At 43.6% G+C, this 27,587-nt stretch overlaps 1 protein-coding gene across 1 annotated transcript in view; it reads left to right on the forward strand.

Moving 5' to 3' along the window:
- Positions 1 to 577: 577 nt before the first annotated feature.
- The window catches only part of TG (thyroglobulin), a gene marked incomplete at both ends in the record, with an annotated part of 179,405 nt that continues 152,395 nt past the window's right edge, over positions 578 to 27,587 (forward strand). Inside the window, 12 exons of the mRNA XM_080939317.1 lie at positions 578 to 644; positions 1,035 to 1,143; positions 2,104 to 2,201; positions 3,119 to 3,322; positions 3,637 to 3,796; positions 9,443 to 9,549; positions 10,155 to 10,298; positions 10,489 to 10,674; positions 20,002 to 21,099; positions 21,775 to 22,362; positions 23,802 to 24,041; positions 27,268 to 27,405. Of these exons, the coding sequence (XP_080795443.1) occupies positions 578 to 644; positions 1,035 to 1,143; positions 2,104 to 2,201; positions 3,119 to 3,322; positions 3,637 to 3,796; positions 9,443 to 9,549; positions 10,155 to 10,298; positions 10,489 to 10,674; positions 20,002 to 21,099; positions 21,775 to 22,362; positions 23,802 to 24,041; positions 27,268 to 27,405 (3,139 nt within the window). The remainder of the gene's footprint in view (positions 645 to 1,034; positions 1,144 to 2,103; positions 2,202 to 3,118; positions 3,323 to 3,636; positions 3,797 to 9,442; positions 9,550 to 10,154; positions 10,299 to 10,488; positions 10,675 to 20,001; positions 21,100 to 21,774; positions 22,363 to 23,801; positions 24,042 to 27,267; positions 27,406 to 27,587) is intronic.

The following is a 27,587-nucleotide window of genomic DNA, read 5'->3' on the forward strand; positions in this document are numbered from 1 at the left end:
GTGTGCTCATGCATGTGAGAATAGGTATGTGAGGTATACTTGGGTTTCTTTAGGACGATTCTGCATTCAATATTAATGAGAGGCAAATTTTTGCTTTGTTTTCTGCCATGGCTTCATTTTCTAGAATAGTGCCTAAAGCTGTTAAGTTCTAAAGCAATACTGAAGGAAGGAAGGAAGGAAGGAAGGAAGGAAGGAAGGAAGGAAGAGGAAGGGAGAGGAGGAGGAGACGGAATCAGGAGGAAGAGAAGGTATTTTATCTTTCATACTTTTATGATCTAACTCTATCACCCCTAAGGGTACAGAGCCCTGGCATTTGCCTGTAAAGAGAAATTTTAATGCCAGTATCACATTTCTTGTCCCCCATAGCCTGGAGAGGTCACCCTACTGATCACTCAAGTATTCTTAGTGGGAACAGACTTAAGTAGAGAGAGTTCCTGTGACTGGCAGAGGAAACCAAGTGAGCCACTGCCCTGTCAAGTGTTCTTGAACAGTAGAGCTCTGTGCTATAAAGGCTCCCTGATGACTGGACTCGGATGGGACACTGATCCTACCCCTCATCTCAGCAGGGGACAGGACGATGGCCCTCATCTTGTGGGTCTCTACTTTGTTGAGCTTAGCCTGCCTCGTAGCAGCCAACATCTTTGGTAAGTTCTAAGCCTGAGTTTGAGGAGGGAGTTTTTAATCGTGGTTCAGCCAGGCTCTGGCCAGGGCCCTTAAACATGCCTGATCTCATCCAACCTCACAAATGCCCAGAGGCTGGATATTTGCTCTTTGCTGTTCAGATGAAAGAGGTTCAGAGAGGTGAGCTGAATTGTGCGAGGTCCCAGAGCTAGAAGTTGAGAGTAGTGATAAGCTGGGAGAAGGAAAATATTCCCATAACCTTCCAGGAAAGTACAGATGATCAAATGAACTAATTCTATACTGGGAATAGAAATAATAATAGTCAGTAAGACTGGGAAAGTAAAGGCTGTGTTCTAGGGGGAGGGGAGGTTCCAGGCCTGCACCCTTCTCATGTGTTGCTTCCCTTCACACAGAGTACCAAGTAGATGCACAGCCACTCCGCCCCTGTGAGCTGCAAAGGGAGAAAGCCTTTCTGAAGCAGGATGAATATGTTCCACAGTGCTCAGAAGATGGAAGTTTCCAGTAAGACTGGCTTTATTAGGAGCTCCGGGGTCTTACAGTACCCTGATGAGCCTCTCACATTTTGTCCCTGTAATCTACCATGTCCCTGTAATCCCCAATTATATCCATCACGTTCCTCAGATTCCTGAGCTACACTGTCACTTGTTGGGGGAAGGACTCCTTCTCTATCTTCCCATAATAGATACTTTGTTGGAGAGACTCCCCATTGGGGGCCTTTCCCTCAATTCCTGCTGAAACTTTATCTTAATTGCTTTGCAACATAGTATGTAAGACCTTTTAGTAAAGCCTAGATAGAGGGAAGGGTGCTCTGAGAGTTCCCCAACTTTCTGGTAGGGCAAAGCAGGAACTGCCTGTTACTTAGTCAACCCTGTTTTTATAGCTTGCCTGGGCTGCTAGGCCCTTTATTTTCAGGAAACTCTTCTTTGAAAGGGGCTTTTGCAGGAATCCTGACAAATTGTAGGTCCTGGGACTGCATTTCTCCCTGAAGTGAGGCTATGATCTATCTATATTCCTCTTCTCTATGGAGCAAGAGTCCTTATCCTCTCTGCTGTGCAGTCACAAGCAGAGTCCTCATCTCTAACTATGGACTATTCTCCCTGCTTCAGTATCTTACCCAAGCTTCCTGTTGGACCAATCTGCAGGCTAAATCTAGTCAGAATCCCTTGGGATTCCAGGTTGTGAGGGAGGAGTTAAAACGTATGTCTTTCTCTTTGCCACCCTTGGATATGTTTCTGTCGGAAGCTTCAGGCCTGCCTTGTCGATAGGAAGACCTTCTGTCTCCCTGGCCAGCTTCCAGCCAAAGCCACTCTCATTGTTGCCTTTCCTGCCCTAGGACCTTACTCTATGGCCTTATTTGATCACAACTCTGGTTGTCCTGTGTGACTTCTGGCCTCACTGAGCTGGAGCCTAAATGTGGCTTCAGAAAGGCATTATGGTGTCACATGATATTTCTCTCTTCAGGACAGTCCAGTGCCGAAATGATGGCAAATCTTGCTGGTGTGTGGATTCTGATGGCAGAGAAGTACCTGGCAGCAGGCAGCTGGGGAGGCCAACAGCTTGTAAGTAACCAAAGGGCACCCAGTGGAACAGGGCCCATTGTACTGGGGCACCTCACATCTAGGGACAAGCGCTAGGCTTAAGTAAGTGAATTGGGCACACCTCCCTAAGTGCTGCTTGCTCCTCAGCACTGAATACACAGAAGATGCAGTTTCCTGAAGACCACTATAAACACCATTATGGGACACTTAAGCCTAGCCAGTAGCTAGCGAGTGCTTCCCATGAGCCAGCTACTGTGTCCAGCACTGAGTGAATTACAACCAGTAGATGTTAAGGGGTTCCAACCAAGGTCAGCTCTCAGCAAAGTTTTAGCTTATGGTAAAAGCAAAACTAAAACAGATGCTGTTTTTTAGTGGGTAGGTGATAGCTTTATCTGAGTCTTTGGTTTTATGTGACCAGCACGGCAAATTTGAGATCCTTAATGGCCTTCATATTCTCTGACATCATGACCTTAACCAAAGTCACCTGTTCTCTCTGATTTACCCACACCCAATCCCAATCTCCAAACTGAGCAGAGACCCCTCCTCACCCATGTTAGGATTTGCAATGAGATAAGCTTGGCGCATGGTAGACATTCCATAAGAGTAAACACAGAGTGGCTTTTCCTCCCACATCCTGAGGAAGGCAGCTGTCTTCTCATCCATAGAGAGGGAGAGACATGCAGAGAAGTGAAGCAACTTTCCAGGCAACACAGGCAGCCCACAAAGAAATCCTGATTCAGACACTCTATTGACCCTACTGGGAGCTTCTCTATAGAGCCAGGGCACTAGTGAGAGCCATCTCACTATGACCCCAGTTCTCAAGATGTCAGAGCCTTCTGAAGGCTGAGTGTTCATCGGGAGAAAGGTCCTCCTGGGCTAAATCCTGATGCAGTGTGTGCCTCAAAAGTCCTCCTCAGATGCTTCTCTTTGTGCCTCAGGTCTGTCCTTCTGCCAGCTTCACAAGCAACGGATCCTGGTGAGCAGCTACATCAACAGCACAGATGCTCCCTACCTTCCTCAGTGCCAGGATTCGGGGAGCTATGCACCAGTGCAGTGTGACCTGCAGCAAGCTCAATGCTGGTGTGTAGACACAGAGGGGATGGAGGTGTATGGCACCCGCCAGCGGGGGAGGCCAACGTGGTGTAAGTGTCACTGTCATGGGCACCAGAATCCCTGGGTGGGCTATTTTGACTCCCCACAAACCACCTGCCTCACACACAGCACAGAATGTCTGGCCTTTGAGGGAGAGTAAATATGTCACAGAGGCAGCTGCATACCTTTGGTCATTCCATAGATCCCTTTTTCCTGGTTGACAACTGCTAAGCCCAAACACAATTTCAACAAATACTTCAACTTCAACCTATTTGGGGCACTGGTGGGCTTCCATGGGTCACAATTGTAACATCAGTGCCTATCCATGCATAAGAACTGAACAGCATTGCATGAAAATGTTTAGGTCCAAGGAGCTGTGAGATAAGAAACCGCCGTCTCCTCCATGGAGTAGGAGACAAATCTCCGCCCCAGTGCACTGCAGATGGGGAGTTTATGCCAGTCCAGTGCAAGTTTGTCAACACCACAGACATGATGGTTTTTGATCTGATTCACAACTACAACAGGTAAGGGCACTGATCCTAAGGGTGTCATTTAGGGAGCCATTGGTTCTGCAAGATTATGTTTGCATCTGAATCTGGGAGTGACATATGTCACATGCCCTCATTTGTCGTTGGCAGGCAAGTTCAGCCTGTCAGGAACACTTTTAACAAAGCCACCTGGGAATAGCTATTGAAATTACATTTACATGGTCTTAGTGTTCTGTTTCCATGAAGAGACACCCTGACCAGGGCAACTCATATAAAAGAAGGCATTTAATTGGAGGCTGGCTTACAGTTTCAGAAGTTTGGTCCATTTTCATCATGGTGGGAAAGATAGTGGAATGTAGGCAGGTGCTGGAGCAGTGACTGAGAGCTATGTCCTTATCTGTAGGTAGGGGAAGGGGGAAGGGAGGGAGGAAGGGAGAGAGGGAGGAAGGGAGGGAGGGAGGAAAGGAGGAGGGGAGGGAGGGAGGGAGAAACGCAGGGACTTTTGAATCCCCAAACCCAGTGACCTACTTCCTCCAACAAGGCCACACCTCCTAATCCTTTGATAGTGCCATTCTCTGGTAATCAAATCTATGAGCCTATGGGGGCCATCCTCACTCAAATAATGACCTACATGTACTCTCTGCCTCACCTGCCCACCATGCAAATGATAACCCCACGGTGCGGAGAACTGCATATCCTGGTGTTTGTTACACTGTTCTCCATCCTAGCAGAGAACTGAGGAGAAAAGTGACTGCTCATGGAACAGGGAGAACAGCTGATTAAATGTAATATGCTGTATATATTTGTATTGCACAAATAAGGCACCAGAGCTGGAGAAGTCGACTTGAACAGGGTTATACTAATTCGATCCAAACAGGCAGTGTATGTGCAGAATTTAATTATTAAAGCAAATAGCAAAAAGTTTCTTTATATGTACACACATATGATCCTACAATCAGATGAGTATGCTAGGTCTGGATGGAACCCAAAGCAGAGGGTGATGTGGAGGATCACATAGTTGTCAACAGCCACTTGGAGACAGGGGCTGCGGTGAAAGCATGGGAAGGATCCTCATCAAAGGGAAAGAGCCCATTACAAGCACGCACTTCTGTAGGTTCTATCTGCAAATGTAAAACGAGAGGCATCTATATACTCTGACCCAAATATCCAGATGGTATTTGGGTATCCTAGAGCACCCAATGATTGTGAAGGGCCATGCAGACTTTAGATAATATCAGATCATTCTGAATAGAAAGAAAGAGAGAAAAAGAAAGAAAGAGAAATAGAAAGAAAGGGAAAGAGAGAAAGAAGAGAGAGGAAGAAAGAAAGAGAAAGAGAGAGAGGGAGGGAGGGAGGGAGAGAGGGAGAGAGAGAGAGAGAGAGAGAGAGAGAGAGAGAGAGAGAGAGAGAGAGAGAGAGAGAGAGAGAGAGCACCAGTCTGTGTGAACACTGCTGTGGATTCTGTGGGAGAACCTGAGCCTCCATGTGGCTGCCATCCAGTTTCTGTGTGAGAAAGAATGTTCCCATGTGTTGTGCCAGAGAGGTCACAGACCATGCCCCAAGTGCTGGTCCCACAGACGAACTTGATCTGAGTTGCATAATACTTTAGAAGCTTGGCATTTTTATTGTACCATGCTGAGGTGAAGGTTGTATGCATTATTGTGTGGTCAAGAAGGTAGCTTTGAACGATTTGCTTTGTACCAAACCCTTCTGTGTCCTGGGTCCCTCAGAGTTTGGCCACCCGACTCCTGCCAGCTTTTTCTGTTTCTAGTACAATCCTGCCCACATAGCCTTTGCCTCTGTCAACTGCAGTTTTCATCTGCCACTACTTTGCAAGGTGACCTGATCATTTACCTTCCCAGAATTTAGCCTCCTCGCTGTTCTCTACTGGGGAATGGAAGTGTGTGCTCTATTTACTGGGCCAAGCTTAAGCTCTCCTGAGACTTCACTTATGAAACCACTGAGAATATGTATCATTCCAACTTGATCACCTGCAGGGAATCCTCATGCTTCACCCAGTTTTAGAAAATGTAGGTTAGATTCCCCCTCCCCTGGCAACTACAGATTAGCTTAACTGGAGCGTGGGACCATCAGGCAGTCCAGCTCGCCAAATGCTCATCTATTCTTACAATCTAGACATCCTCAGTTCACATCCAGCTGGATGCTAACTGTATCTAAGAAGGTTTATGAATTTCAGATTTAATGTAGACATAATTAGAAAGTGTTCTCTGGAAGGCTTTAAAGAATTCACTCTGGGGAAGCATACTAGGCTTTAGGTGTGTATAAAAAATTGTCACTTGTCTGTATTTATATGATTATGTTCTCTTCTCACACAGCCGAAGGCACAGAGTCCTCCACACATTAAGTCAACCCCAGTTTAGAGATTTGGTGGGTATAGACCTTTACAGAGCAGCAAGTTGAGATTGAGGATCAGTTCACATCAATGCCACAAGAGGGCAGTATAGTTAAACACAAAAGTTAAGAATCAAGCAGTCATTGTTAAAGCAAACAAAAGATCTCACTTCTGAAATGGAATTCTCTCTCTCTCTCTCTCTCTCTCTCTCTCTCTCTCTCTCTCTCTCTCTCTCTCTCTCTCTCTCCCTCCCTCCCTCCCTACCTCCCTCCCTCCCTTCCTCCCTCCCTCTCATAAGCATATCTTTGAACAAATTCTGCCCAGAAAGGTCATGGGAATGATTGGGTGGTTGATTATTGAAAAGCCAGGGGTAATCAGGATTTTTTTGTCACTATGTAGATCTGGCTGTCCCAGGCCCAGTGACTCCTTCGGGCCAGTGGAAGGAGCTGTGGAATCCACATGGAACAGACTCAGATCAACTGGGGTTGCTAGAAATAATATAGGACAGCCAGTTGTAGTTGGGTTTCAGATAAGCAATGGGTAATTTACTCTGTATGTATTTGACACGGCCTTACATATTTTAAGGCCTGGAAACAGGGTGAGGATTTGACTTGGCACAGCACTGCATAAACACCACCAGATCACCTGACTTTAAACAGAATGACCCCGTAGGAAAGATCAGAGTGGATAATGGGATTGCAGCCTGAGTTCCAGGTTCTGAGGGAGATGATGCTGGCTCCAGGAAGACGAGGGGATAGAGCTTGGGAGATGGAGCTGTGCTGGAGGCATGTCTATCACACAGAACTTTGGAATGCTGGGAAAAAACATCTAGAAGAGCAAGAGAGGAGAGTCAGGGATGATTCCTTTTTGAGCAGGTGGTTGAAAATATATTTGGGAGGGAAAGATTTGGTAGCTTAGAGATCTTAGAGAGTCTTGGAGATCCTGGGACCCAGGAATAGTTCTTCCCAATGCCCTTGAGGTCCTCATATGTGCTTGAACTTGTCTGTTGTAGGTTTTCCTTTTGAGGAAAAACCCTTACTTACTATATCAACTTGATTAGAAACTTAGGAGCCATGTTGTGATAAGAAGTAGCTATTCTGGTTCCTTTAGATGGTTCATTGTCTTTATGGCCATGGTCTGGTCTTACCCGAAGCTTCAAGCAGAGCCCTGTAGAACAGGAAGCATTGCTAGGGCCCTTATCGTGGTTTTAGAGATGTGAGTTAAATTTCTCTTTTATCAGCCTTATCATTAATTACCATACTTGCTCTGCTTGCTTAGTAAGCCTCACCTAACATGCCCTAGTACATCTGTTGTTCTGTGGAAAGAGTCCTGACACCTTTAACATGTACTGAAGCATCAACATAACTAGAATACAGAAGACTGTGGGAAAGTCCTCACAGGCAGATCATCTATCTAGTCACCTTCTAAACCACCTATGGTGGCAATTTGACTGTGGGCCTTGTTATGCTGTGTCTGGCTCTCTCCTAAAGACTACCTGCCTCAGCCCAGGAGAGAGTAAACACACTGTTAATTTATTGACGTATAGGTTGCAGGTTAGGTTTCTGAAGGACTGTCCATGGAAGAATTAGAGAACCTAATGGTGTAGAGAGTGTTGCAAGGTAGCCAGAGGCATGGATGGTACTATGTAAACAGGGCTGGGAGCTGCCATCCAGACTCCACAGGGCTTCATCTGAAATCTCCCTAAGTCTGGGGTAGTTGAATCTGAGCCTAAACTCAGAGATGCATAAACTCACCCCCACTCTAGGGTTTTTGTCTTCATTTCTTTAAGCATGTTGGTTTTCACCTTCCTTATTTCTTTGTATATGCCTAGAACATGAGAGGGGAAGTTAGTGGAAATCATGGAGAAGTCAAGGTGAGGAAAGAAAGTAAGAAGCTGGGGAAAAGACTGGTCTAATCAACATTTTGTTAAAGTTACAGAAGTATAAGGGGATTTATATTTGCCTCTGAGCTCTGGCTAGAACCAGAGAAAAGATTTATCTTTTTAAGTCTGAGAATATTCCAGCTTTTTTAGACAAACATACCCCTTTATGATGGACGGAGCTTTGGCTCTTAGGTCCTTATCAAAGGAATAGTGCACAGGACATCTTTGCCTCTATAGTTTGACAACCCCTCCTGCCCATGAGACCAGACCTCTCTCCAAGTCAGTGCTCATAAGCAACAGGCACACACTCAACTTCAGTGATGAATATTCCGGGTCTTGGTATGCTCTCCTTTGTCGCTTCCTTCCCTAAGACTATGTACCTATAATGGACAAGCAACATCGTAATAGATCCATAATTCTAAACACTTCTGTGTATTTGTAAAGGAAACTTGGCTTTTGGGTAATGAACCAACCCACATCATGTTCATAACTTCCATTTGAGTAAACTAATACTTGTGTCTGCACATGCTCAGAACCCCAGAGGGCTCCCCTACACTCAGAACTGGCTTTTCATGGTACTCATATGCTGTGTGTATTTGCTGTTTATGAGTATCACCCTCATTTGTAGTATTTTATCCAATGTGGCCGGGGATACTATAATTCTCTTCGTCTCCCCACCATCAGAGAGGCAGGCTGTTTTCAGTATTCTTCTAGAAGCTACCATGTAACAGAAGAACTCTGTGCAGAAAGTGCCATGCTATGCTGGGTTTTCAGACATTGGTTAGAAACTCACATTTTGATGTAATAAATATACTAGGTACCTAGGACATAAAAACATCTCAGACTGCCTCAATGACTCTCCGTACTTTAGTCTCCTCAGATGCAAAGATGGGTACCCAGAAAGTGGGCTCCATGGAGCATTTGCCAGGTTAGGTGTGGTTAGGACAGGCATTTTTTTTTTTTTTTTTTTTTTTTTTAGTTGACAGACACAAATGGTGAAGTAGTTGTGATTTTTGAGGCATTTGATGATGGAATGGGAGCATTTTCTCCTTGCAGAGCTCCTGCAATAGAACCTGAACCTGGCTCCTTTACAGGCTTTTGAGAATTGTAAATGCCCTGGAAGCAGTTGCTCTCACAAATGAGACTTTGAAGTCTGTCATATTCCCTTAAAGGAAACCCGGCTTTGGGCTCTGGTTACGCTGTTGGGGAAGCAGATGCAGCGCTTGTGCCTTGTTTTCTCTCCGGTCCTTTGTGTCTGTGGACACAAGTTGGTAAAAAGTTGAAATGGAAAAAGCCTAGTTGGTAGATGACAGTTAAGCATAGCGAAGTAAAGCCAGAGCAGGAATGATTTTCAAATAAACGCAGCTGAGGACTCTGCCACATTGGTTTCAATTGAAGATGGCTCGTCTTTTATGCAATGGTGACCACGTCTCTTCCTCTCTGACAGGTTTCCAGATGCCTTTGTGACCTTCAGTTCCTTCCGGAGCAGGTTCTCTGAGGTGTCTGGGTACTGTTACTGTGCTGACAGCCAGGGCCGGGAGCTGGCTGAGACTGGTAATCAGCCGTACTTCTGGCAATGGGAAGGGACCAGGTGGAATCCTTGAACTCTAGTGCCTAAGGAGGAAATTGCACTGGAGTTTTACATCCTTGTTGGGTTGCTATGGGTGTGAACACACAGCCTTAGGCAGCTTTCATCCGCTCTACACTGCTGAAGCTTCGGCTCGCTCGTATGCTGTCATTGCTGTGTGGCGAGTGGGAGACAAGACGTGTTATCAGCCTCGTTCTCTAGGTAGCATTCCTCTGTGCGGCCAGACCAGCACAGCTGAAACAGCAGCCCTGATGGTGTAACCTGTGAGTTTTATTCCATGCATGTCCAGCCTATGGCTCAGGGGCCTAGCGAGAGATGTGAGCCTACATAATCACAAGTGTGTTTAAAATGGTGTTGCTGTTCGTATCACTACTTTGTAAATCTGCTGCATGGTTTTTGAGCATAAACTTGTAGCTGGCGACAATTTTCAATGTCTAAAGAATGGATATGCCCGGACTCATTGCATGATGCTGCTTATGTAGATGCTGACGTTTGACATCTGTCAGCTCAGCTAGGTTAGAGCTTTATTTCCTGTGGAGCCAACCCCTGAAGGGTATCTACCTTTGCTCAGGACTGGAGTTGTTACTGGATGAAATTTATGACACCATTTTTGCTGGCTTGGACCAGGCCTCCACCTTCACTCAAAGCACCATGTACCGGATATTGCAGAGACGATTCCTGGCCATTCAATTACTCATCTCTGGCAGATTCCGATGTAAGTAACTAGCTAGCAAGACACATGCTTCTGCTGTGAAATCACTGGGGTCCTGCGGTCATTTTCATCTGCAGGCTATTACATCAAAGTAAGTATAGGAGTTTGCTCTTGGGCAGCAAATATCCACGCAGGCTGTGCCCACAGACCTTACTCGCTTTGAATGCCTCCCTTGCTGTGTGATCTCTTCTAGGCCCCACTAAGTGTGAAGTAGAACAATTTGCTGCCACCAGCTTTGGTCATCCATACATCCCAAGCTGCCACAGAGATGGGCAGTACCAACCAGTCCAGTGCCAGATGGAAGGGATGTGCTGGTGTGTGGATGCCCAGGGAATAGAGATCCCTGGCACTCAGCAGCTAGGGCAGCCACCGTCTTGCAGTAAGTTCCTCTAAGGGGTAAATGTTCTGCTCTCCTCAGAGCCTGTTACTGTCTCTGTTTCTTCACACCAGTCTCTCAGGAGCTCACTAATCAACTACTGATTGAATATCCCCCAGAGGTCCTTCAAATTGTGTGACTGAAGGCAGTCTGCTGCTGTTAACTCGCAGTGGGTTTTTGGTTTTGTGTCAGATATAGTTACACTCTCGGAAATCCTAAGGAATCCCAGGGACTCATAGCAGAAAATGAACTGAGTTTTCATGTCCCGTGGATGGAGTGTGCACAGGCAGCTGATATAGTACCAAGGGAAAGCTTGTTAGTTCTATTTCAAAGCACTGAGGAAGAATTCAAGGACAGTTGTTCAGAGTGCCTGTAATAAAGGCACTTCCTATAGGCTCTGAATCTGCAAGGATGGCAGAGACAATGTTGGAGTACGGAGTGCAGATTGTGACTTGAAGGAAAGACAAGAAGGAGCAAGAATGTAGCCCTTCTCAAAACCAAGGCTTGGGCTTCATGTTGGAGGGAAGTGAGGCTCATCCTGGAGAAGCCTGTTGGGCCATGTGTGGGCTATATGCCTCCCATCAGTGTTAGGTATGGAGCTGAAGGAAGCTTTGGACCTGAGATTAAAGCATCCAATTAGAAAGTCACCTCAGTGTCCTTAAGAAAGATAGTGGAGAGGTCTTGACTTCCAAGAGCTGTTGTGACAAATTAGCACAAACTGGGTCCCTTACATTAACCTTATAAGTCCAGAGGCTGGAAGTCCAAAATTAAAGGAGAGAAGACTCTGTTTGCAGGCTCCATGAGAGCCTCTTCTGCCTTCTAGCTCTGCTGGGGGCCACCTACCCTTTGGCTACATGCTCCAATCTCTGCCATCTTCCCTATGTCTGTATCTTTTCTCTTTCCTTTCCTTTTTTTTTTTTTTTTTTTTTTTTTTTGAAAATTTGTTTTCTTTCTTTTTTCTTTTTTCTTTTAATTGGATATTCTCTGTATTTACATTTCGGGTGTTATCCTCTTTCCACCAATCCCATTCCCCTCTCCCTCCCATTGCCTCCATGAAGGTGCTCCCTCTCCCAACCACCCTTTCCTATCTCAGCATTCCCCAACACAGGGAAAACAAGCCTTCTCTGGCTCAAAGGCCTCTCTCATTGATGCAGGAGAATGCTATTCTCTGCTGCATATGCACCTGAAGCCATGGGTCTCTCCATAAGAACTCATTGGTTGGTATTTAGTACCTGGAAACTGGTGGGTTTAGTTAGTTGATAATTTTGTTTCTCACATGAGGTGGCAAACCCTTTCAGCTCCTCAGTCCTTGCTCTAGCTCCTTCATTGGGGTCCCCGTGTTCAGTCTGATGGTTAGCTACAAGACACAGCCTTAGTCAACTCTGTATCAGTAAGGCTCTGGCAGAGCCTTTGAGGAGGCATCTATGTCAGATTCCTGTCAGGAAGCACTACTTGGCATCAGCAATAATGCATGAGTTTGGTGGCTGCATATGGGATGGATCCCCAGGTGAGGCAGTCTTTGGATAATCTTTTCTCTAATCCCTGCTCCTCTATTTGTCCCATTATTTCCTCCTATTAGTGTTTTGTTCTCCCTTCTAAGAAGTACTAAGGCATCTACCTTCTGGCCTTCCTTCTCTTTGAGCTTTATAAGTTCTGCGAATTGTTTTCTCTTTTTTTCATATTTTGTACTTTGGGGGCTAATATCCACTTATTAGTGAGTACATACCATGAGTGGTCATTTTTGTGACTGGGTTACCTCACTCGGGATGATAGCTTCAAGTTTCATCCATTTGCTTAGGAATTTCCTGAAGTTGATGTTTTTAATAGCCGGATAGTACTACATTGTGGAAATGTACCACATTTTCTGTATTTATTTCTCGACTGAAAAATAATCTGGGTTCTTTCCAGCTTCTGGCTATTATAAATAATGCTGCTATGAACATGGTAGAACATGTGTCTTTGTTAGATGCTGGAGCTTCTTTTGTGTATATGCCCAGGAGTGGTATGGCTGTGTCCTCAGATAAGTACTATGTCTAGTCCTGAAGAACTGTCAGAATGATTTACAGAGTGGTTGTACAACTCCACCAACAATTGAGAAGTGTTCCTCTTTCTCCACATCCTCACTAGCATGTGCTGTCACCTGAGTTTTTGAGCTTAGCCATTCTAACTGGTGTGAGGCAGAATTACAGGGTTGTTTTGATTTGCACTACCTGATTACTAAGGATGTTGAACATTTATTTAGGTGCTTCTCTGCCATTCAATATTTCTCAGTTGAGAATTCTTTGTTTAGCTCTGTACCCCATTGTAATAGGATTATTTAATTCTGTAGAGTTAGGGTTCTTGAGTTCTTCGTATATATTGGATATTAGCACTCTATTAGATGTAGGATTGGTAAAGATCTTTTCTCAATCAGTTGGTTGCCATTTTGTCTTTTGACAGTGTCCTTTCCCTTACAGAATCTTTGCAATTTTATGAGGTCCCATTTGTTGATTCTTGATCTTAGAGCATAAGCCATTGGTTCAGGAAATTTTCCCCTGTGCCTGTGTTTTCTAAGGTCTTCCCCACTTTTTCCTCTAATAGTTTCAGTGTACCTGGTTTTATGTGGAGGTCTTTCATTCACTTGGACTTGAGCTTTGTACAAGGAGATAAGGAGATAAGAGATTTGCACTCTTCTGTATTCTGACTGCCCGTTGAACCAGCACCCTTTGTTGAAGAGACTGTCCTTTTTCCATTGAATATTTTTAGCTTCTTTGTCCAAGATCAAGTGACTATAGGTGTGTGGGTTCATTTCTGGGTCTTCAATTCCATTCCATTGATCTACCTGCCTATCTATACCATGCAGTTTTTTTTTTTTTTTTTTCTTAATAACAACTGATCTGTAATACAGCTTGAAGTCAGGGATGGTGATTCTCCCAGAAGGATTTTTTTTTTTTTTTGTGAATAGTTTTTGCTATCCTGGGTTTTTTTATTATTACAAATAAATTTGAAAATTGATATTTCTAACTTTATGAAGAATTGAGTTGGAATTTTGATGGAGATTGCATTGAACCTGTAGATTGCTTTAGGCAACATGGCCAATTTTACTATGTTGATCCTTCCAATCCATCACATGGATTCCACCTTCTGAGATCTTCTTCAGTTGTCTTCTTCAAGGTTTGAAGTTCTTGTTATACAGGTCCTTCACTTGCTTGGTTAGGGTCACCCCAAGTTATATTATATTCTTTGTTACTATTGTGAAGGGTGTCGATTCTCTAACTTTCTTCTTAGTCTGTTTATCCTTTGAGTAGAGGAAAGCTACTGATTTGTTAAAGTTAATGTTATATCCAGCCACTTTGCTGAAGTTTTTTTTTTTTTTTTTTTTTTTTTTATCAGCTGTAAAAGTTCTCTGGTGAAAATTTTGAGGTCACTTAATTATGGTATCCTATAATCTGCAAATAGTGATATTTTGACTTCTTCCTTTCCAATTTATATCCCTTTAACCTCTTTTTGCTGTCTGATTGCTCTGGCTAGTACTTGTAATACTACATTGAATAGGTAGGAAAAGAGGGTACTGCTTTGTCTTGTCCCTGACTTTAGTGAGATTGCTTCAAGTTTTTCACCATTTAGTTTGATGTTGGCTACTGGTTTGCTGTATATTGCTTTTACTATATTTAATTATGGGCCTTGGATTCCTGATCTTTCCAAGACTTATAACATGAAGGGGTGCTGAATTTTGTCAAATGCTTTCTCAGCATCTAAAGAGATGGTCACGTGCTTATTTTCTTTGAGTTTTATATAGTGGATTACATTGATAGATTTCCGTATATTGAACCATTCTTGCATCCCTGCTTTGAAGCCTTCTTAATCATGGTGAATGATCATTTTAATCTGTTCTTGGATTCAGTTTGCAAGAACTTTATTGAGTATTTTTGCATCGATGTTTGTGAGGGAAATTTGTCTAAATTTTTCTTTCTTTGTAGGGTCTTTGTGTGGTTTAGAAATGAAAGTAATGGTAGCTTTGAAGAATGAGTTGGATTAGTGTTCCCTCTGCTTTTATTTTGTGGAGCAGTATGAAGAGGATTGGTATTAGGTCTTCTGTGAAGGTCTGATAGAATTCTGCACTGAACCCATCAGGTTCTGGGCTTTTTTGTTGGGAGGCTTTTGATGACTGCTTCTATTTCTTTAGGGGTTATGGGGCTGTTAGGATGGTTTAATATGATCCTGATTTAACTTTGGTACCTGGTATCTGTCCAGAAAATTCCCTCTAGATTTTCCAGTTTTGTTGAGTATAGGTTTTTTTAGTAGGATCTGATGATTTCTTGAATTTCCTCAGTTATTGTTGTTATGTCTCCCCTTTCATTTCTGAAATTGTTAATTTGGATACTCTCTCTGTACCGTCTTGTTAGTCTGGCTAGGGGTCTATCAATCTTGTTGATTTTTACAAAGAACCAGCTCCTGGTTTTGTTGATTCTTTGTATAGTTACTTTTGCTTCTATTTGGTTAATTTCTGCTTCGAGTTTAATTATTTCTATCCTCTTGGGTGTAACTGCTTCTTTTTGTTCTAGAGCTTTCAGTTGTGCTGTCAAGGTGTTAGTATATGTCTCTCCAGTTTCTTTTTGGAGGCTCTCACAGATATAAGTTTTCCTCTTAGCACTACTTTCATTGTGTCCCATAAGTTTGGGTATGTTGTGCCTTCATTTTCATTAAATTCTAAAACGTCTTTAATTTCTTTCTTTATTTCTTCATAGACCAAGCTATCATTGAGTAGAACATTGTTCAGCTTCCATGTATATGGGCTTTTTGTTGTTGTTATTGAAGACCAGCCTTAGTCCATGGTGATCTGGTAGAATGCATGGGATTATTTCAGTCTTCTTGTATCTGTTGAGGCCCATTTTGTGACTGACTATATGGTCAGTTTTTGAGAAGGTGCTGTGAGGTGCTGAGAAGAAGGTATTTTTGTTTTAGAATAAAATATTCTATAGATGTCTGTTAAATCCATTCAGTTCCTACCTTCTGTTAGTTTCACTTTATCTCTGTTCAGTTTCTGCTTTCATGATCTGTCCATTGATAAGAATGGGGTGTTTATGTCTCCTACCATAATTGTGTATGGTGTAATATATGTTTTGAGCTTTTATGTTTCTTTTATGAATGTGATATTTGGAGCATAGATGTTTATAATTGAGAGTTTATCTTGATAGATTTTAACTTTAATAAGTGTTTTTCCTTTTTTTTGATGATTTTTGGTTGAAAATCTATTTTATTTGCTACTAGGATAGCTACTCCAGTGTGGTTTTTTGGAACCATTTGCTTAGAAAGTTTTTTCCAACCTTTTACTCTGAGGTAGTGCCTGTCTTTGTTGCAAGATGAGTTTTCTGTGTGCAGCAAAATGCTGTGTTCTGTGTATGTATCCAGTGTGATAGTCTATGTCTTTTGGGGGGGGGGGGAATTGAGTCCATTGATGTTAAGAGACTTTAAGGAATAATGATTGTTGTTACATTTATTTTTGTTGTTAGAGGTAGAATTATGTTTGTGTTTCTTTCTGCTTTTGGTTTTGTTGAAAGAGGATTATTTTCTTGCTTTTCCTAGTGTGTAGTTTCCATCCTTGTGTTTGAGTTTTCCATCTATTATGCTTTGTAGGGCTGGATTTGTCAACAGATATTGTATAAATTTGGGTCTGTCTTGGAATATCTTGGTTTCTCCATCTATAGTAACTGAGAGATTTGCTGGATATAATAACCTGGGCTGGCATTTGTGTTCTTTCAGGGTTTGTACGACATTAGTCCAGGATCTTCTATCGTTCATAGTCTCCGTTGAAAAGTCTGGTGTAATTCTGATTGGTCTGCCTTTACACATATAAAGTATAAAGCATACTTGTCCTTTTTCTCTTACTGCTTTTAGTATTCTTTGTTTGTTTTGAACATTTGTTGTTTTGACTTCTTGTGTTGGGAGGAATTTCTTTTCTTGTCCAATGTATTTGGAGTTCTATAGGCTTCTTGTATGTTCATGGTTATTTCTTTGTTTAGGTTAGAGAAGTTTTCTTCCATAATTTTGTTGAAGATATTTACTGGGCATTTCAGTGGAGAGTCTTTGCTATTTTATACCCCCATTATCCTTAGGTTTGGTTTTATCATTGTGTCCTAGATTTCCTGGATATTTTGGGTTAGGATCTTTTTAATTTTTATATTTTCTCTGATTGTTGTATCAATGCTTTATATGTTATCTTCTGCCCCTGAGATTCTCTCTTCCATCTCTTGTATTCTGTTGGTGATGTTTGCATCTAGGACTCCTGACCTCTTCCCTAGGGTTTCTATTTCCATGGTTGTCTCTCTTTGTGTGTGTGTTTTTAAAATTGTTTCCATTTTTGTTTTTAGATCCTGGATAGTTTTGATTCCTTCATCTGTTTGCTTGTATTTTTCTGTGTTTCTCTAGGGGCTTGTACTTGGGTTGTGTGTATGGTGTGTGTGTGTGTGTGTGTGTGTGTGTGTGTGTGTGTGTGTGTGTGTGTGTTCTCTTGTATTTCTTTAAGGGAGTTATTCCTGTGCTTCTTGGGACCCTATATCATCAGCATGAGGCACGATTTTAAGTTCATATCTTGTTTTTCTGGTGTGTTGGGATATACATTGCTTTCTGTGATGGGATAGCTGGGTTCTGATGTTGCCAGGTTGTTTTGGTTTCTGTTGCTTAGATTCTTGCACTTGCCTCTTGCCATCTTCTTATCTTCTATGTTAGTTGATCTTGTTATCTCTGAATGGAGCTTGTCTTTCCTGTGCGTCTGTGGGCCGTGGGCTCTAGAGGGAGATCAGTCCTGGGTGTTCAGCTCTCTATGGGCAGGGTATAAGTTCCCATGGCAATGGGCTGGCTCTAGCTATGGGTGCAGATGTAGGCCTGAAGAGCACAGACTCAAGCAGTGGTGTGATACCTGCAACCCAAGAGTTCCCATAGGGCTCTCTTCAGACAATCAGTGGAGAGAGTGTGTGTGGGATTACTCATGGTCTCAAAAGGGAGAGTGTTCCTGTGTCTCCCCTGGCCACTCAATTCTCTGAGGTCAGGTTGAGAGTCCTGATAGCAGTGTGCTTGATCTGCCTGTGTCTCCTGTCTTATCTTAAAAGAATATAAGTTGGTTTAGACTAATAATTTTCAATCAAGTGTGACTTCATCTCAACCAGTGACACTTGCAGGGACACTTTTGAAACTGAGAAGAAAGATGCATCTTGGAGGGACTTTATTCTATCCCATGTGCTAACACAGGAGGGCAGCTGTGAACCATTGCACTGCCATCAGCATCTCTGTAAGGCCCCCTGGATTGGGATGGGTGTGGCAATAGGGAAGAAAGAAATGCAGGAACATATAGACTTCCTACCCAGAAAGCTAAGCTTCAAACCAGTCAAGAAGAACCTCAAATCTCATGGCTTCAAAGTAAATAGAAAAGGATATTGATATAAGAAATTCCACTAAACCCTTCAACTTCTGTACTTTGACACTTTAGACAGTCTTCATATTGTTTGGTTAATGTACAGATGTCATAAAAGAAAAGTTTAAGGCCTTGCCTCGTAAGTATTTGAGACCATCATTCAGTTACATCAAAACCTAAAGAACATCGTACCCTGCAGTCCTTGGGTGCAAACAAAGAGCTGTGGCTTTTTCAAGTCAAAGCAAGAACTCTGATGAATGCTTGGGTGGGTTTTGGACTTTCACTCTTCCTCACTGTCTGAAATATGCAGAGGGGCTCAGCGCTCAGTGTGGAAGGGGAAGTGAAGCTGCACACTCACTACTCACTTCCTCTGTCTCCTGTGATACCAATTACAGGACGCAGTGGCCTCGCTGAGGGATCTGCTCAGCTTTATATGCTTCCAGCACACACACACACACACACACACACACACACACACACACACACACACCCATGAATGCATTCTACATGTTCCAGTTCTTTCTCTGTTGCTTGGTTACAGAGGGAAATTGGCTGGCTTCCTTTATGGCATCTGTGTGAATCAAAAGGAAAGAATTATTTTTACAAGTTGAGAGTAGTGGTTTAGAAGGTCCCCTAAGATTTGTGGATTTTTGGAAAGGAATGGAACTTGCTTATGCACCTATATGAAGAAAGCCAGATGATGCTTGAGTTGTTTTTTCTCTCAAAGACACTTACATAGAATGTTCTGACCACAAAGAGTTGACTGAGTCGGTTACCTATTCACTAGCAATTTCACAGAAAGACCAAGAAGCATAAGGGGTGTAACAAGCGTGCTTGCTGGATCAGCACTTTATTATTATAAGATAGAAAACAATGATGGGGTGTGCTGTGTTTTTATTGTTGCATATCACAATATAGAAAAGTATTACTTATATAAAGCACAACCAGCATTGCTGGTACATGTCTCATTCTGAAAGAGACTATAAACTGGACACCAGAGGAAATAGAGAGTCACAGAAAGAGCATATGGTAAAGCATTAAACGTCATTGAGAACCGCAGCAAGAGAAAGCTGGGAAACAGAAGCTTAGCAACACGAATAGAACTTTGTCAGCAAACTGGGCTCCTAAGGCTGCCAGAACCAGTCAATACACAGTAGATCTTGCAACAGCAGAAATTTGTTCTCTCGCATACTGTAATTCTCATCCAGAAGTCAGGGTGGAGACAGGGCTATCCACACTCTCTTTGGATGTTGTGTTTGGCAGTCTCTGGCTTTCCTTAGCTTCATGATTGCATCTGTCATTCTAGTGCATGTGTTTTGACTATTCCATGGCCTCTTCGCTGTGGTTCTTCTCACAGAGACACCAACCATTGGATTTATAGCTTACCCTAGTCTACATGACCTCATTTTAATTTGATTATGTCTACCAAGACCTTGCTTCCAATTCATACTTAGGGACCCACAAGTATAAAAATGTCCTTAGGGAACACTGTTCAGACCAACACAAGTGTGGCCATGTTTTCAAAAAGTAGGCTGCTGTCTCATAGACTTGCTATAGAAAAGCATCAGTCTAGCTTGAGGTGGCCAACTGGTCATGGGGACAAGAATGCTCACCCTAAGAACTAGCTCAAAGTAGTGGCTCCAGGGAGAAGGGAAGACATATGTGAATACAGAAAAGGAATAGTCCAGGTGGTAATGGCCCATGCTTTTAATATCAGCACTTGGGAGGCAGAAGTAGGTTGATCTCCGAATTCTAGGCCAGCCTTGTCTAAAGAGTTCTAGGACAGCCAATGTTTCACAGAAAAACAACCAACCAACCAAATGGTCCACAACGTAGGCATGAACCTTTGAAATCTTGCTACCAGAGGCATGAGGACATAGTAGAGGAAGGGTCCTCAGGACTAATTCTCTGCTAACTATATTTTTAACTGTCTCATGCAGCTGAAGATCAGTCGTGTGCCTCAGAAAGGCAGCAGGCCTTGTCTAGGCTCTACTTTGAAACCCCAGGCTACGGTAGTCCACCGGACCTGTTGTCTTCTGAGGAGAGGGAGGTCCCCATGAGTGGTGCCAGATCGGACACATCCTGCCCACCCAGAATCAAGGAACTCTTTGTTGACTCTGGACTCCTACGTTCTATAGCTGTGGAACACTACCAACAGCTCTCTGAATCTAGAAGTCTACTTAGAGAAGCCATCAGAGCAATTTTCCCCTCCCGAGAACTGGCAGGGCTTGCCCTTCAATTTACCATCAACCCCAAGCGACTCCAGCAAAACCTCTTTGGAGGGACATTTTTGGTGAATGCTGCCAAGTTTAACTTGTCAGGAGCCCTGGGTACAAGAAGTACACTTAACTTCAGTCAGTTTTTCCAGCAGTTTGGTCTCCAAGGCTTCCTGGATAGAGACAGAGCTACTGATCTAGCCAAACTACTCTCTGTGAGATTGGACTCTGGCTCTACCCCAGCACCTCTCCGTGTGCCTGAGAAGAGAGTTGCTATGAATCAACCAGTTGTGGGTACCTTTGGCTTCAAAGTCAACCTACAAGAGAACCAAGATGCCTTAAAATTCCTTGTTTCTCTCCTGGAACTTCCAGAATTCCTGGTCTTCTTGCAGCGTGCTGTTTCCGTGCCTGAGGAAATAGCGAGGGATTTAGGAGATGTGATGGAAATGGTGTTCAATGCTCAGGCCTGTAAACAGACACCTGGGAGGCTCTTTGTCCCATCATGCAGTGCTGGAGGAAGCTATGAGGATATCCAGTGCTATGCTGGAGAATGCTGGTGTGTGGATTCCCGAGGCAAAGAAGTCAAAGGCTCAAAAGTCAGAGGTGGACACCCAAGATGTCCCACTAAGTGTGAGAAGCAAAGAGCACAGATGCAAAGCCTTGCAGGCGCCCAGCCTGCTGGCTCCAGCTTTTTTGTTCCTACGTGTACTAGTGAGGGATATTTTCTGCCTGTTCAGTGCTTCAATTCAGAATGTTACTGTGTTGATGCTGAAGGCCAGGTTATTCCTGGAACTCAAAGTACAATTGGTGAACCCAAGAAGTGTAAGTATGTTGGATAGTGAGTCTTTGTTTAGACTAGAACTTGATACATTGTAAGAAACTGAGTTTGCTCATAACTAAAGAGCAAACTTCAGTTAACAGAAAAGTTACTTTAGCTAAACATTATCCACAGAAACCTGGACAGTATTAGCTATTATAATGAGCAAATAGAGATGTTTGCTTGTTATTAAGAAAGTGCATACACTGGAAAGATGACTCAAATGGTGTTTGCTGCACAAGCAAATGCATCTGAATCTGCATCCACCTACAATAATGTTGAACAATGCACATTTGTAACCCTGGTACTGTGGACAGGGAAGATAGAAACAGCTAAAGCTGAAGCTTACTAGCCATTAGACTATCTTAATTGGAAAGCTCCAGGTTTAGTGAAAGATCCTGTCTAAAACAGTAAGATATAGAGTGACTGAGGAAGATATCAGTCTCTGACCTCCACATGTGCTTAAGGCATATATACACAAACATACAGCATACATATAACAGAATGTTACACATAGACGTTCTGTAGTACTGGCCATGCCAGTAACTGGGTTAGGCACTAGGTTGGATGCTACTCATTAATTTAGGCTGTTAAGGTTGCTGAGACTGACAGTCAAGCAGTCACCTTGATCTTTCTGTTCTGTTCAATTTATTAAATATCTGTCTCTTGTTCTCCTTCAGGTCCCAGTGTCTGCCAGTTACAGGCTGAAAAAGCTTTCCTTGGGGTAGTGGGGGTTCTGCTCTCTAACTCCAGCACGGTGCCCTCCGTCTCCAGTGTCTACATCCCCCAGTGCAGTGCCAGTGGCCAGTGGAGGCATGTGCAGTGTGATGGGCCCCATGAGCAGGTCTTTGAGTGGTATGAACGATGGAACACTCAGAACAGCGATGGCCAGGAACTGACCCCGGCAACACTGTTGATGAAGATCATGGGCTACAGAGAAGTAGCTTCCAGAAACTTCAGCCTCTTTCTTCAAAGTCTCTATGATGCTGGCCAGCAAAGCATCTTCCCAGTGCTAGCACAGTACCCAACCCTTCAAGATGTTCCACAGGTAGTGTTGGAGGGAGCCACAACTCAGCCTGGGGAGAACATTTTCCTGGATCCTTATATCTTTTGGCAGATCCTAAATGGCCAGCTCAGCCAATACCCAGGGCCCTACTCAGACTTTAGCATGCCTTTGGAACACTTCAACATCAGGAGCTGTTGGTGTGTGGATGAGGCTGGTCGGGAACTGGATGGAACTCGGACCAGGCCTGGCGAGATCCCAGCATGTGAGTTAACTCACATAGATAATCAATTTCATGTTTGCTTTGAAAAGGCTTTCTAGTGGAAAAGCCTTAGTATGACCAGGGCAATTCTGAGAGTCGTGGAAACATGTATTTTGTTCATTCATCCTTTAGTCCATTCCCACCCATCCACCCAAACACTCATCTACCTACCTATCGATTTATCCATCCATCCATCATCCATCTGCCCATCCATCATCATCCATCCATCCACCCATCATCCATCCATCATCCATCCATCTATCACCTACCCATCTATCATCCATCCATCCATCATCCTTCCATCATCTACCCATCCATCATCTATCCATTCATCATCCATCCATCCATCCATCCATCCATCCATTCATCATCCATCCATCCACCCATCATCCATCCATCATCCATCCATCTATCACCTACCCATCTATCATCCATCCATCCATCATCCATCCATCATCCATCCTTCCATCATCTACCCATCCATCATCTATCCATTCATCATCCATCCATCCATCCATCCATCCATCCATTCATCATCCATCCATCCATCCATCCATCCATCCATCTATCCATTCATCCATCCATCATCCATCCATCCATCATTCATCCATCCATCCATCTACCTACCCACATACCCACCCACCTACCCACCTTTCTATATCTGTCCATCCAGGATATAGGTAATCCAGATCAAAATTTGTAGGATGAGACTGTCTAACAATTCTTAATAAACTGTCAAGTAAGGAGCTTGCTCAGCTTGTATGATTTATGCAGGCCTCAGTTTCTCATCTGTATTTTGGTGTCAAAGTTAGTTTTAATTGTCAATTTAGCACCACATGGAGTTATCTGGTAGGATGATGCCTTTTGAGGAAATGTCTATATCATATTGGCCCATAGATATGTCTTTGAAAGTATTTTCTTGATTATTAATTGCCCAGTCCACTCTAGGCAGTACCAGTCCCTAAGCAAGTTGTATTAAACTATATTAGAAAGCTAGCTAAGTGTAAGTTGCTTGCTAGCCAACAGAGAAAATCCTTCAGGGCTCCTGCTGCACTTCTTTCACTCTGAAGGAAGAATTTTGTCAGAGGCAATGCTATGTGAAATATCTGGGCTTCCTTCATGTTCCTGTTGTGTTTCTGTTTTAACTTCCCTCAATAATGGGCTGTGGCCTAGAATTGTAGCCAATTTAACCCATTCTTCCTTATGTTGTTTTTCGGTGAGAACAGTGTGTTAACAGTTGTGGGACAAAGGATTTTCTTAGACTGGTACCCAGATTAATTTTGGTCTCATGAATACACTCAAACTGACATGGTGTGAACACTGGGCATCACCATCTCCTGCAGGTCTCCCCATGAATGATGAGTGAATGAGGTCCAAGAAGAGGAAGTGAAGAGATCTGGACTTTGTAATTGAATCCACCTATGCTCTTTGTATTGTCCTAGGCCCTGGTTCCTGTGAGGAAGTCAAACTTCGTGTCCTGAAATTTATTAAGGAAACAGAAGAGATTGTCTCTGCCTCCAATGCTTCTTCATTTCCACTGGGAGAGAGTTTCTTAGTGGCCAAGGGAATCCAGCTGACCAGTGAGGAGCTTGGCCTTCCACCTCTCTACCCATCCCGGGAGGCTTTCTCTGAGAAGTTTCTACGTGGGGGTGAATATGCCATTCGTTTGGCTGCTCACTCCAGTGAGTGTTGTGTTGAAGATTCTTTCACCATCTCTTTGGGGGAAGTAAAAGCTTGCATTTGGCTCTCCAGGACTTAACTTGGTTGCCATGAGCAGGTTCTTGGAAAGGCAGAGTGGTTCTGTGACCCTAGCCAAAGCTTATGATCTTTCAGCAGAGTCCATTTGGGGCTTTGCATTGTGCACCGCAGATGGCATGTACAGCCCAGTAAAACCATAGTCTTGTTAAAAGGCCCCATGTGCTCTCAACCCTGGACCTGTCTTAAAGTTGCCTTTCACTCCCAAGTCTACAGGGAAAGAGAAGGAAGATAATCCTCTTTACTGAGGACCCATTGCTCCTGTGAGCTTAGGGAATTCTGATAGCAGCTCCCAAAGTTTTGTGTTAAAGTCCTCTAGCCTAGAAACAACCACACAGTGCATTAACCTAGCACATAACCAGGTACTTACATGCCATGTACATGATTGGGTCATTGCGTTCATTTTGTTATCATCTCAAAAGAACAAAGATATAATGTGACCTGTGATTCTTTACACAGTGAAGTTGAGTCCTGCCCAGGTTTATCCATCTGCTAATTGGAATCTGGGTCAGGAAGCCTAGTAGTCTAGCTCATTCAGTTAGTGTCCAGTGCCCTGCCCCATTGAACATGGAGCAGCTGCAGTCAGTGTCGAGATCTAGCTCAGGTGAAAGCTGCTTTTCCTCTGCCTACAGCCTGATCTCACAAGAGGCTCTGACCCTAATGAGTTTTCACTGACCTCACCTCAACAGAATCTATGATCCATCTCGCGCTGAACCTTGTCTGAGCCCCCATCCTTCTCAGTTGTCTTTGGGGTCCTGGGCTGCCCTCCCCTTGACAACATTTATGTGGCATCAGAGTGAATTCCCTACAAACAGCTGAAGCCTTTGTCTTCCCTAATAGTACCTGTTTCTGGCTTGGGAATTCTGTCTTTTTTTTTTTCTAACCTCAGAGGATCTCATAAGTCAGTCTGTTTCCGTTGCTCTCCCTCACTAGGCAACTGTTCTAGACGCCAATGCCCCGTGCCTTCCTCACCTTTCCTTACACCGTGGTTGGCTCATCTCTTACACTGCTGCTCTTTCTCTCTCCTTCAAGAGTTTGGGGGTGTCTCCTTGTCAAAGATAAACAGTTATTTTAAATCCTATGTTGGGTTCAGTCTGCTGTAGTCAGGAGGAGAAATAGTCCCACCACTCCTGTAGTTTGGACCACTTTGGTCAGCACAAAATACAGAGGAGCTGCTGCCACCACAAATTGTCACTGTGTGACATGGTGACATTTTTTTTCAGCAGATCCCAGTCTCAGGAAGCTCATAGTCAAGCTCAGGGAGTTCCTCTCCTGTTAGCTTCATTTTCTGGTTCTTCAGCCCTTGGCTAAAAGGAGGAAGACCCTAGAAAGAGGTAGCCAAAGTGTCTGGGAATTTTGGTCTCTGGACATGGGGACATTGAGAGCTACAAAGCACATTTGGCTGGTGAAAAAGGGTGGTGATGTCTTTAAAATGATGAACCAGGGAGGGATATGGGTGGCAACTCAATGCATGCCATCTACCAGCTCTTTTATTATAACATAATGTGTACCCTAGTCAGCCTGGTCAGTACTGACTACATTTTACTGGTGAGAAAATGCTGAATCAGGGAGGTAGAACAACTTGATCTTGATTACAGCTAAGAGGAATGGTACCAGGATTTACATAGAAACTTACCGGCTTTGGTAGCACCATGCACAACACCAGTCTGCTTCAAGGGTACATCCTGGTGTCTGTCTGCGTGCTGCATGTCTATCTCTGCCTGGAACCATGAAGATCATTTGTGATGTGCAACAGGTTGGTAAGAACTTCCCAAGTATGCAGAAAACTATAAAGTCTACAAATCAGGGTGATGATTCTGTGGGGTACCCAGGAAGAGCCACACACTGGCCATTTTCACTGGAAAGGTTAGAGGTCAGACCGTGAAGGGAGTGGGAGAGAAATTGCAGCACTTTATGAGGCTGGCAGGAACCTAGGGTAAGAATCTGAGAGGTCCAGTGGCTTTGGGCTCTGGCCTTTACTTAACTTCTCTTTGCCCCTCCTCTCATGCATACCTACATGGCAGCATTTACTTCAAACCCTTCTCTCTACCTTCTCCCTTTCTTTTCTTCAATTGTTCCCTTTTTACTTTTATATATACTGGGGCCTTATACATGGTAGGCAAATATTATTCCACTGAGCCACACACCCAATTCGTTTTTAAACTAAACACAAAATTTTTTTTGAGACTGAATTTTATTAAGTTTTCCAGACTGGCTTTTAGTTCACTCTATAGCTCTGGCTGGTCTCCAACTCAAGATCCTCTTGCCTCTGTTTCCCCGGCAGCTAGAATTACAAGTGTGCACCATCAGGTTGGATCAATTATTTATTCATCATACATTATGAGCCAGGTTTTAGTGTGCATGTGTGTGTGTGTGTAAAACAAACATGAATATCTATATCAAGGATCATAAATGTTAGCCTAAAAGAGGAACACAAAGACAAACTTGATCAGTACATGTGTGATGTATTGAATGATGGTGAATGCTGAGCAGAGGAACTAGGCAATGACGGGAGAGATGGTATGTCAGCTCCTGTGGTCAAACCTGCCCTCCACATCCTCTGTGAGATCTTGACCAAGTAGTCATCTGTCTGCTTCAGTTTTGCCACTGGATGCCAATACCTCATAGGGCCATGAAAAGGGATCAGTTAGTCCTTTCTAGATCATGTCCAACCAGCAACTCTGAGAGGCCACATGCATCCCAGGATAGCTAGGGATGGGACCCAACCCAAAACCCACAAAGTTACTCAAAGCATTGTGAGACACGTGCTACTTTTATTTTTGTAGCTCGAATGTGTAGTTCTTGAGACTGAACTTTATAGATGACAATTTTATTTCTCAGTATCAACCTTTGGATGCTCATGATTCTTCTCTAGAGTAAAGTGATTCCCACGGGCTTGAAGCCATTTACCAGCCTAATTAACTATGACATTACCACACATATCTATAGCGAGTCCTCCAGGTGCAGTCTAGAGTTCATTTTCACAGGTGATCTGCTGAGTGTTTACTGGCTGATCAAGAAGATGATTTGTCTGGTTATAAGAAGACTGTTTTATATGCGTACAAGGATATGCTCAGAAGCTTCCTCAGTGTGTCTTAGGACAGATCCCACGAGGCAGCTATCACACTCTGCTCTTTCTCGCTGTATCTCTAGCCTTGACTTTCTACCAGAGTCTCCGTGCTTTGCTGGGAGAATCTGATGGAGCACCCAGTCTGCTGTGGTCAGGGCCCTATATACCGCAGTGCAATACTGTTGGGGGCTGGGAGCCTGTGCAGTGCCATGCTGGAACAGGTAAGGAGATTTGGGAGGGCAAACGGGTATTAAGAGGAAAGCGCCCATCAGCAGGAAGCAAATGATCCAGGTTATTGACCCTCTTTAGCAACTTGAACAAACCCTTACCTTCTCAACTACCAACTGTTTCTCCCATGTTAGGGAAACAGGGACCTCCAGTCAGCATGAAAGTGAAATGCTCA

This window comes from Micromys minutus (genome assembly GCF_963924665.1).
Source record: "Micromys minutus genome assembly, chromosome: 27".
Lineage (NCBI taxonomy): Eukaryota > Metazoa > Chordata > Mammalia > Rodentia > Muridae > Micromys > Micromys minutus.